General features: G+C 34.4%; 3 protein-coding genes and 1 pseudogene across 4 annotated transcripts in view; 2 read left to right on the forward strand and 2 right to left on the reverse strand.

The window, feature by feature from the left end:
- Positions 1-291, reverse strand: part of LOC104762023 (serine/threonine-protein phosphatase PP1 isozyme 2) — a gene marked incomplete in the record, with an annotated part of 2,532 nt that extends 2,241 nt beyond the window's left edge. The window contains 1 exon segment of the mRNA XM_010485231.2: positions 1-291. Coding sequence (XP_010483533.1) covers positions 1-33 — 33 coding nt within the window.
- Positions 1,269-3,266, reverse strand: LOC104762024 (ras-related protein RABA2d-like). Of its 2 annotated transcripts, none has more exons than XM_019240470.1 (3): positions 3,098-3,266; positions 2,746-2,944; positions 1,269-1,958 (listed from the first exon to the last, which is right to left on the reverse strand). In XM_019240470.1, exons 2-3 carry the CDS (start codon positions 2,908-2,910, stop codon positions 1,485-1,487), a joined length of 639 nt encoding a protein of 212 aa, XP_019096015.1. In that variant the 5' UTR covers positions 2,911-2,944; positions 3,098-3,266; the 3' UTR covers positions 1,269-1,484. The 2 variants fall into 2 exon arrangements, with proteins under 2 accessions (XP_019096015.1, XP_010483535.1); XM_010485233.2 differs by having other exon boundaries at positions 1,269-1,973.
- LOC104762025 (transcription elongation factor B polypeptide 1) lies at positions 4,178-5,737 on the forward strand. The gene is made up of 3 exons (XM_010485234.2): positions 4,178-4,386; positions 4,800-4,905; positions 5,334-5,737. Exons 1-3 carry the CDS (start codon positions 4,281-4,283, stop codon positions 5,410-5,412), a joined length of 291 nt encoding a protein of 96 aa, XP_010483536.1. The 5' UTR covers positions 4,178-4,280; the 3' UTR covers positions 5,413-5,737.
- LOC104763571 lies at positions 8,523-10,877 on the forward strand (annotated as a pseudogene).

Below are 11,386 nucleotides of genomic sequence, written 5' to 3' on the forward strand. Positions count from 1 at the left end.
AGGGTCCATGCTTCCCTGCCCTTGTTGCGCCATTCCAATAGACGACCAACGATCCAAACCCAACACACAAAATATATCTATTTATTATTAATCAAAACAAAAGTTTCAATCTTTCAGATTATAATCGATCGATCGCCCAAGAAGAGAAACTTATCAAAAGTTTTCAAAAAATCATCTCTTTCGATCTTTGGACCAAAAAAGTTTTCGCCTTTGTTTTCCCCCAAAATTTTTATTTTTTTTTTGTTTTTCTAACGAATTTTTTTTGTGATGGGTGAGTTTATCGAAGGTTAGTGGGTTTTTTTTTTTTTTTGTGTTTTCTCCCTTTGGTTATTTTATTTTATTTATTTCAAAATTAATTTGTAGAATAAATAATTAATAAGCTAATGCAACTCTCTTTGCAAATAATGTTATAATCATCTCTGTCCGTGTTCTTCCATTTCGGATGGATTTGCTTGTCCCCACTAATCTCACATCACTTATGAATTATTTTAGTGATTTTTTTAATAAAAATATTTTTATATATTTGCATGTATTGTATAATCTTCCTTTGTTTGATTCATTATGACTATATTTTCTTGGCCAATTCATCCTCATTTTAAATCATAATACTATTGAAGAAACTGAGTTCATCGAGTTTATGAGATTGAAGTTTTGAGATTTCTATTGAACATTTGATGTTAAAAATCTCCTGTTATCTTTGAGTAAAACAAAAAAAAAAAATCTCCTGTTATTGAAATTGATACTATATTTTCACCCTAAATTGGAGATTGTTTTTTTTTTAAATTGGTTTTTAACTTTACATGTATTTTAATTTTAGGTTTATTTTTTAACCATATTTTATCTTGTTTTTTTTCGATAGCTTTTGTAAGAGGTTGAAATTAGACCAACACTTTTACTCTTTACCGGCCAACGGCATGAGAGGTGTTTGGGGCAAAAATAGGAAAGCCGTAAGGTCTGATACGGCGTAGGAGTTTTGAGTAGCTAATGTCGTTTCCCCTTGATTTTTAAGTTTGTAACTAGGATTTATTAATTTTAATAATGTTTATCGTTGGTTTGTTATTCTCAATCTCGATTAGCTTATTGTTTTTCGTCTTAGGTATTACAAGTTTCAACAATGATCTAAACCTTCTTTGATAATTGTAAATCTACTCTATGTTAAACAATGATTCATATTCATCAAGATGCACATCAACCTAAACCGGAAATGGGATCAAGAATGAACAACTGTAAAGCAGAACTAACAACGGAACATACTAATTTAAGAGAGAAACACAAAGAAGAGAAGTTTAATAACAAGCTTTTCCTTCTTCTTTTTTTTTTCTTTCTGAACACAAGTCCATCATAGATGGTACGACAAGAGTAAAGGAAGAAAAATATTCTACATAGTCTTGCATCGTTGTTTGTTACATTCCATCACCCAAAACTTGAAGAGAAAACAGAGAGAAGAAGAAGAAGACAAAAAATAAGCAAGAGAAAGTTTCCAATTAAGTAGAGCAGCAACCTCTTTTGGCTGCTCCAGATGTGTCATCAACGTTAATCGTTGTTCCTTGCCCCGGAATCGCTGAATTAGCAGCTGCTGCTTCTTGAGCAGCCAAAGCTTTTTTGCTTATGATTTGGTAGATCTCTGTCAACACGGTTTGAAAAGCTTTCTCAATATTGGTGGCTTCAAGAGCAGATGTCTCCAAGAAAGAGAGACCTTCCGTCTCAGCTAAATTTTGACCATCTTCCTCAGCAACTGATCTCAAGTGGTTTAGATCAGCTTTGTTTCCAGCCATCATGATCACAATGTTTGAATCCGCATGGTCTCTAAGCTCACGTAGCCACCTTAGGGCATTGTCAAAGGTCTGTCTTTTGGTTATGTCATAAACAAGAAGCGCACCTACCGCACCTCTGTAGTAAGCGCTTGTGATAGCTCTGTACCGCTCTTGACCTGCAGTGTCCCATATCTGAGCTTTAACAGTCTTCCCTTCAACCTGTATATCCGTAAGACAAATCAAAACAAAAATTAACAACTGAAGAGATCTCATTTACAAAAATCATTAGTTAAACCCATAATCAACATCTTTCCCACATCAGCAGTATATGTTAATGTTTTAATGAGTTGACTTTGATGATATGGAAAAAATAATTATTAGGGACAAGTTGTGGGAAGAAGCTTTTTGTCCATTGGCTTTTCTCCAGCTATACCATCCACACAAAAGTACTTTCCCATGACTCATGGCCAGCACATCTAAGATTCTCTCTTGATATTAAAATCTCGTAGCAAACAAAGTATGACAAAACCAAATTCAAAAAAGGTAAGAGTACAATGCACCAAAATACTATTCAATTCTTAAGAAACCAGAAGACCTTTTCACTTACATATTACCTAATATAAGCATGTTCCTGAGACTAATATGTAAAGGATGCAACTTTATAAGAGTCAAAGAGTAAAAATAAGAAGACAACTGCAACAAATGAAGCCATAGACCTAATGATGAGATCATGAAGCAGCTAGCAACTCAAAAGGCACAAAATCTCAGATCACGTAACGTATCAAAACCACATATAGAGATCACGTGAAAAACGAAAAATAGAGCTTGACATGGACACAGATGGCAAAAGATCACAGACGCACACAAGATACTTGTTCAAAATTCTCTGATACTACTGATACTACCACTTGTGATTTTTAAGCTACCCTTTGTGCTCATTCTCCCAAATTCAAAGGAAACAAAAGCAAAAACAAAATTTAGAAATCATCACCTGGAGAGTTCTGGTGGCGAATTCAACACCAATGGTGGACTTAGATTCCAAACAAAACTCATTCCTTGTGAATCTAGACAAGATGTTTGATTTGCCGACACCAGAATCACCGATCAACACGATCTTGAACAAATAATCATAATCCTGTTCTACCCTATGCGCCATATTTTTTCACCTCTTCTTCGATCGCACCCTCCTCCTATAAACACATACATATACCAAAAAAAAATAAAAAATCAAAAAGCGATCTTCATAAACAGCACACTTGTATATATCATCATCATCATCATCACAAAAGTGAACAGATCCAACAAAATTAAAAAACCCGAGCGAAATAAAGAACAGAACATACCTTTGTTTGTTTTATTCCCTGAAAATCAAAAATTTCAATATAACCCTTCTTCAGATCTGTTAAAAAAGGGTGAAACTTTTCTTCAAAGGAACACTCTTTGATTACGAAATTTATTTTTCAGCCAATTGAGGAAAAAATACAGAGGAACTGTGTTTAGGTTTCGTGTTAAAAAAAAATACGTATAATTGGTCCGTATAAATTACTATATAACTAGCTTTTTTTTTGAGTTGATACGGTGAAGAAACGACGTCGTATTAAAGAAAATGACAAGAATTGCTGAGGTGGATGGTTCATTGGGCAGGCTGACAAAAAGTAAGAGGATGTTTCTTTCAGGGGTAACTTAGGAATTTATGACTTAAATTGTTATCCCATACGGTAATCAGCCAATAAGTAAGAGCCACGTCATGAAAATAGTTTGAGAATTTCTGTAACCTAATTGATTTTTTTGTTTTTAAAGTAATAAATTTACATTCTGTCATGTGTTGGTGATGGTCTGTTGATTGATCACTCGATTATTAGAATTTGAGTAGTAGACTAAAGATTCCAACATCATTTATTTGGTGATAAGTTTGAAAAAGATTAGTGGTGTATTCTTTATTTAGACTTAATTTAGTATGGTTTAGGTTAAGACTCGAACCTTATTATTCTTTTGTTTATGTGTAAGTGTAACTGATTGGGATTATTAAAAAAAATAATTACAGATCTCTCGTTTTGCTTGTTAAAGAGATTTATGTATGATTCCTAGGTGAATCACATCTTTCTTTTTAAGTTTTTGTACAATCTTTAAAGCTCTGGTTTATGGTTTTGATGAATATTATTAGTACAAGGTTTCCTTCATTTTAAAGTTTGTTTTCTCCAACTTTGAAAATTTATCAAAACATTTTTATGAAACGGATGGAATAATTGCGTAAGCACCCCTATAATTTTGTATATAACGACTGTAATATATGTTGGAGCTAAAAAGGCCGTGTAGGGTGATTTTAGTGGGCCAATAACAAGATAATATATATCATAATTGATAAAAGGCCTCGTTGAAAGTGAGCCCATGATAAAATCTCAACCAACATTGATTGACTCGGTCTCTGCGAGTTGAAGCCACGCGGCGGTTGAGAAAGAAAGAAAGAAACAGAGCAAAGCCAACGCCGTCGCAGAGAAAAAAAGAAAAAACGCCGACGACGAAGATATGAGAGAGACGGTGAAGTTGATAAGCATGGAAGGCTTTGAGTTCGTCATCGATAGAGAAGCCGCTATGGTTTCTCATACTATCCGAAGCATGCTCACTTCTCCAGGTTAGTTACTCTGATCTCGCTTCGGTTATAGGGGTTTTGATGCTCTAATCCAGATTCTGATCTTGCTTGATTTCGATTGATTCTATCTTATTTGGGTGTGAATTATCAACCCTAGCGAGAGATTATGCTTACAATCGCAAATTCAATTGCGTAATTGAATCTCCCAGTTTCCAATGAGGAAGCTTGTCCAAATTCATTAGATCGTTCTCAATTTCACCTAAATATCAATGCTTTAGAAACTAGGAGGTTCCCTTTTGTTTAGGGCAATTGAAAAGAAACGTTCTTGATCTTGCACAAGTGTCTTATAATTCAGTGTTCATAAAGAAAATGCTGGAATCTCTATTGTACTAGATGCAGCATGTATAGTGATCTAAAGAAGAAACTTTGTTGTTTTTGTTTTATATTTGTGGCAGGTGGTTTCTCGGAATCCAAAGATGGCGTTGTGACATTCCCTGATATTAGCACTCCAATTCTAGAGAAGATCTGTCAGTACTTCTACTGGTCTCTTCAATACTCCAGGTTCCGTTATCTAACTCGCCTCTTTCTCTATGTTGATCTAGTAGGGAACATGGCATTGAAGTCTCTATTGGTCCCTTTCTAATCGCGGTTTGAAGTATCAAAGTCAGACTACTTAGTTAAGAATGAACGCGTCCTCTAGAAATAGTCTCATTGCAAACTCTTTTACCCCATTGCATATCGAGTTCAATTCTCAGGAAAGTTTTGATCTTTAGGAGCCTCTTGTGATTGCAGTACCATGGAAAGTAATAATATTTGTTCTGCTTTTAGTCTCATTAGTTTTATCTCTCTATGAACCATTGTATTGAAAGTGTCCTGTTTTCTAGAATCGGATTCCTTTTTAACCGCTTCTCTCTACCCCTATCTTTCTCTCTTTTTATAGCTGTTTATTCTCTAACTACCCCATATGCAAAATGTTGCATCTCTTACAGAGGCAAAGAGACCGAGTTTTATATCGAGCCTGAACTGACTCTAGAGCTGATGATGGCTGCTAACTATCTTCACACTTGAAGAACTAAAAAGGATGACGCTGTTGAATCTTATTCGACTAGTATAGTTTATGATAGGTGTGGAAATTAATGTTAAATCCTTGGAGCGGGTTCATGTGCTTGGTTTGACAGAAACCTGCATTGGGTTCATGAAGAACTATTGAATAGCTCTGAGTGTAAGTCATGTACTTCTGTACTAGTTGATAGTTTTAACTGCAACATCAAAAGTTCTTGTGGGTGTTTACTAGTTATTTATATTTAAACAGCTTTAGCAAGCTTTGTAATAAGCAACATACGTTCTGGTCCTAATAATGACTTTGGAAATTGCTCTTTTCGAAACGGCATAATACACAGGAGGTTGCTCTTTTCGAAACGAAATCAGCACACATGCTGGTTCGTTGTCTTGTGCATACAAACAAGCAAATGACAGTCGAAAATATCTTTTGCCCTTGCCTAAGATGTCTCGTGTAAAAAAAAGCTCTGTAGACTGGGCCAAGCTTGCTTCATCATTAACTGCCAGAATCAGAAGACATAAACCACTTTTAAAAGGAAAAAAAACACGAGGCTGTTTCTCCGGCCTTCGTCCATATTGTTCCAAAAGTCGTAAGTACGTTTTGGCTCCAAACTATTGGACCACTCCTCTCTCTCTCTCGAGATCTCCTTACATGACCCTTCCCATCCACAAACACCAATCTTTAATATTTTTTTTATTGGAAGTCGCAACATGTCACTATCATTGGAGATTCCAAAAATAGATGATTTACCACATCGAGAAAGTAATTCTCCCTGTATACATACTATTGTATTTCTTTTCTTTGGTAATTTTAAGAAAAACTATTTACGAAATTGGCAAAAGGAAAAGACAGAACATTAAACGTAGAAACATAAGTTATATTTTATTATTTACTTGGTCCATGTAATGATATTTTATTATATAAAGTTTGATGTATCAAAATTATTTATTAACAAAATTTTGTGATATGTGTCAATTGTATCATTCAGATGTTGATACATGTCAATTTTAAATTTATTAAAAATATAGAAAAGAAAAATGTAAAAATTTAAAACTTACCATAAAAAGGTTTTATATAAAAGTAAAATAGAAAAAAGAAAACCTAATTTTATTTAAAATATTTAAATATTTTAAAATTTAGAAAAAATCATTATAAGGAAATTATATATATATAAATCTTATTATATAAAGTTTGATGTCAAAATTACTCATTAACAAGATCGTGACATGTGTCAATTGTATCATTCAGATGTTGACACATGTCAATTTTAAATTTATTAAAAATACAAAAAAAAATGTAAAAATTTGAAACCTACCATAAAAAGGTTTTATATAAAAGTAAAATGAAGAAAATAAAACCTAATTTTATTTCAAATATTTAAACAATTTTAAAATTTAGAAAAATTCATTATAAGGAAATTATATATATATATATATATATCATAAAATTCGAAATTATAATATTGTTTACTTATTTTAATTTTAAGTTGCTAATTTTACAAGAAAAATATTACTTTTTATATATAAAAAATGATTGTGAAAATTATACAATTATTTACTGTTTCTAAAAAAAATGTAAATACCCACCTTTACACAAAGAAAAATTGTTGAAAAAAAAAATAGATAGTCTCATATTTTTTTCACTAATCAAATAATTTATTCAAAAAGACTGCTATTGTAATATATAAGATAGGAGTATGTAAGATTAACATATGCGTTTTTGTAATTACACAAATGTTAAAGTAAAGAGACATATAATATATTCTGTAATGTGTTCATAAAGACAATTTGTTGGTAGTAAAGACAATTTGTTGGTAGTACAAATACACTTTTAGTGGTGATGTAGATAATAGATTTATAAATGGATATACATTAGTGTATTACAGCAAAAAAAAAACTATTTTCTATAATTAAAAGTTTATTTATTTACTTTTATATATTGTTTTTTACTTACGAAAAGAACTAAATATATATTCTTTTGTTAAATTTTATTTTATTTTAATAACTTTGAACTCATCTATATCTATTTTCTTTAATTAAAAGTGTATCTATTTACTGTTTTTTTTTCTATCAAACAATTAAAAGGAAATTTCTCGGTTAGCTGCCTAAACCAGAGAGAAAGGATTTACAAAAGAAACTTCAGAGATAAGAGAACACGAAGCATGGGCAAGACAATCTGCCTTCATATTTGACGCACGCGGGATCCAAGAGATAGAGAATAGTGGGAAAGACTCCAGCGAGTTAAACTCATCGAGAAAGTTGGAGAAGGACGGCCAATATTCAGAAGACTTCACCATTGTGAGTAACTTAGCACAATCAGTCTCAAAACGTTGACAAGCGATCCCTTCAACACGTATCCGCTCAATGGCCCACAACAACGTTTTTAACTCCGAATGCAGGGGGAGGGGCTCTGTGTTAGACACTTGGTCCCCAACAACAAGGTTCGATCCTCACCAATGCAACACCACAAGCCCAATCATGAATGCACATTGGTTGTTTTCCAAGAACCCTCAATCTGACAACGAGGTGAAGAAACCTGGACATCTGAATACGAAGATGGAGCTGACATTACTTCCATAAAAGAGAGCGCCTATTCCCAAGCTAAATTATCACCCAAAGTCTGAGTAATTATATTATTCGCCTCTATCTCTTAACCTTGATTTTTTTTATGGCCTTCCTGATTGTCTATAAAATCCATGGTAATTTAAGAAGTTGATCATGATCACCCTGTTGAGAGGCGTCCCTCCAGAAAACAAAATCCAAATTCGAGTACACCGACTCATATGGTAAACCCTCTGGCCTATGACAAGACCGGAGTCAGAGATAAATCCCAAACTTCACACGAACGAAGACATTCAAAATAAAAATGTGGTTAATAGTTTCAACCGTAGTAGAGTCGCATCTTTTACATCAAATATCACATTGGACACCTCGGTGTATCTATTTACTTACTAAAAATATTTACTTTATATTTTTTGGTAAATTAATTTTAATTTAAAAATTATAAACCCGCATATCAGGCGGATCCTAATCTAGTATAATATAATACTATACTCCATATAAATATACTTCATCTTGGTCTCCATAGAAATTATAGACCAACTAGGTTAATTCTGAAGATGGCAACACGAGGAGTTTTCTCAAGCCTCCTCTTGTGTCTCATTGTCTTGTTTTTCTTGAATTCAGTCTCAGCAGTCACACATGATCATCAAGATAAACAGGTATATTATTATATCAATGATCAATAAATCTCTTTTTCTAGCTATATATGCTCAACCATTTATACATTATGATTATGTTGATAAGTGATGGTTATAGTTTAATTAATTGAGGTGTATATCGTCTACATGGGTTCACTCCCTTCTCGAGGGGACTACACACCAATGTCGCATCACATGAGTATTCTTCAAGAGGTCGCCAGAGAGAGGTGTGAATTGATTAATTCAATCATTTATTACTTTACATCTATTACGAGGATTCTAACATACAATTACTCTAGTTCGATAGAAGGTCGTTTGGTGAGAAGTTACAAAAAGAGTTTTAACGGGTTTGCGGCCCGGCTCACTGAGTCAGAAAGAGAACGAGTAGCCGGTGAGTGTTTATTATGTATACATTCAAATGATTTCTTCTTCAGTAATGTTTACATTTAGTGTGTATCTTTTCTAAGTGATTCATAACCTTTATCACCTGAACTCTGAAGCCAAATTTATATTGTTATTTTTTAACGTTAATGTCACACGCAAACGGAAGCAAGTGTTTGCATTAGCTTCTTGCAAAACTATTTTTATGAAAAATGAACTATTTTATGTTAAAATGACGTAGATTCAAAAAAAAAAAAAATTAAATGTGAATTGAACATACGTGAACCAAAAAAAAATGAATCAATCAAGCCTAAAACCCTTACTGATATTGTTAGATATGGAGGGAGTTGTGTCTGTGTTTCCGAACAAGAAATTAAAACTCCAAACGACCGGGTCTTGGGACTTTATGGGGATAAAGGAAGGAAAAGGGACGAAGCGGAATCCATCTGTGGAGAGTGATACTATTATTGGAGTCTTGGACGGTGGAATCTGGCCGGAATCCGAAAGCTTTTCCGACAAAGGCTTTGGTCCTCCTCCAAAGAAATGGAAGGGCCTTTGTGCCGGCGGCCAGAACTTCTCATGCAATAAGTACGTGTAAATCCATTTTTCTCTGTTTTTTAAATGTTAAAACTCTTTAGTTGTTGGAAGTTGATCAAAACTCATTGTGTTCGTTAACATAAGTTCTATATTTAGTGCATATGCACAATTTTAAACATTTTAAGCAACAAAATTTGTTTACCAAATGCAAATGTAACGAAAACATATATCCTATGACAACATCTTATAATGACTCCACATCTTTTATATATTTTATTTAATTTTATTTTGTCACATGTAAACGTAAATGAAAAGATTACGTTTCGAGACCTACGTGTAGTCTAGGTAAGAGAGTCTAACTGGGTCAGAAGCTTTTTCTTTTGATTGATCTGTCAGTCATTTTTACAGCAAGCTGATTGGGGCAAGACACTACTCACCCGGAGATGCTAGGGACTCTAGTGGCCACGGTACACACACGGCGTCTATTGCGGCTGGAAACGCAGTCACGAATACAAGCTTTTTTGGGCTCGGCTATGGAACAGTGAGAGGTGCCGTTCCATCCTCTAGAATAGCCGCTTACAGAGTCTGCGCCGGTGAATGTAGAGATGATGCAATACTGTCTGCGTTCGATGATGCTATTGCCGATGGTGTTGACATTATCACCATCTCGATAGGTGACATTAAAGTGTACCCGTTTGAGAAAGACCCGATCGCAATCGGAGCTTTTCATGCTATGTCCAAAGGGATCCTCACAGTGAACGCAGCTGGTAATACTGGTCCCAATACGGCCTCAATCACGAGCTTAGCACCGTGGATGTTAACCGTTGCAGCCAGCACCACGAACCGTGTTTTTGTGAGCAAAGTCGTTCTTGGTGACGGCAAGACACTTGTCGTACGTATCAAGTAACACTCTCATATTTTTTTGTTATGACACTGACTCTCATGTTTTTTTCTTTTCCCTAATAGGGAAAATCAGTGAATGGTTTTGATCTGAAAGGAAAAAAGTTCCCTCTGGTGTATGGTAAATCTGCTGCTTCGTCTGCCTCCCAAGCGAAATGCGCCGAGTAACTTTCTAAGCTCAACGTCAAGGTCATTTCGCTTGGTACCCCAAACTCTACATACAAATCAGAAGTTGTCTTAAATTACGGATCTAAGCTCAACGTCAAGGTCTCACCTAGTGTTCTATCAGTGAAGTCGCTTAACGAGAAGCAGTCTTTCACGGTGACTGTATCAGGCAGCGAGCTCGACTCAAAACTGCCTTCCTCCGCAAGTCTAGTTTGGTCTGATGGAACGCATAATGTGAAAAGCTCCATTGTTGTTTATACTGGTGACTTTCCATCATTACCACCACCATAGTCATCATAAGCCATTATTGTTCTTGGTTTAATCATTCTATGTTTTGATTTGTGTTGATGTCTTAGGACGTCGATTGAAATAATTCAACTGTTGTGTTTTTCGTCGGACATGTTCCTTTTATAGTTCTACAAGTTACAAGAGCTTATATGGACAACTAAGACAATGAAGAGAGAGATATGACGCCATTAGAGGAAATAAATTAGGAATTTTTATCTCAAACAGCCCCCAAAATTGATTTTTCTGTCTTGTATAGCCTCCCTTAATCACGTTTCCATTAGACTGATGTATCAGTACTGTCCTAGTCAAATTTTTATTAGGATTAGACAACTTTTACAAAGTTTTGGAAACACAGTTATTAACCCCCGGAAAGCTAGAAAATTACCGTTATTTTCGCAGCGAGACTCTTTCATTGGACTTGAAGGGTCTTAAAACATAACACATGTCATAAATTGTCACATAATGGAGAGGGAAACTTTACGGCTATAGTTTCGTCAACTCTTTTCGACAAA

Source organism: Camelina sativa, chromosome 18 (genome assembly GCF_000633955.1).
Source record: "Camelina sativa cultivar DH55 chromosome 18, Cs, whole genome shotgun sequence".
In the NCBI taxonomy this organism is placed as follows: Eukaryota; Viridiplantae; Streptophyta; class Magnoliopsida; order Brassicales; family Brassicaceae; genus Camelina; species Camelina sativa.

What these genes read in the sequence shown, in the direction of transcription:
- LOC104762024 (XM_010485233.2), bottom strand. Translation starts at nt 2,910, where the DNA reads ATGGCGCATAGGGTAGAACAGGATTATGATTATTTGTTCAAGATCGTG. An exon ending in TCGCCACCAGAACTCTCCAG is followed by an intron (nt 1,974 to 2,745) that starts GTGATGATTTCT and finishes ACGGATATACAG; the next exon opens with GTTGAAGGGAAGACTGTTAA.
- LOC104762025 (XM_010485234.2), top strand. Translation starts at nt 4,281, where the DNA reads ATGAGAGAGACGGTGAAGTTGATAAGCATGGAAGGCTTTGAGTTCGTC. An exon ending in AAGCATGCTCACTTCTCCAG is followed by an intron (nt 4,387 to 4,799) that starts GTTAGTTACTCT and finishes TATTTGTGGCAG; the next exon opens with GTGGTTTCTCGGAATCCAAA. An exon ending in TGGTCTCTTCAATACTCCAG is followed by an intron (nt 4,906 to 5,333) that starts GTTCCGTTATCT and finishes CATCTCTTACAG; the next exon opens with AGGCAAAGAGACCGAGTTTT.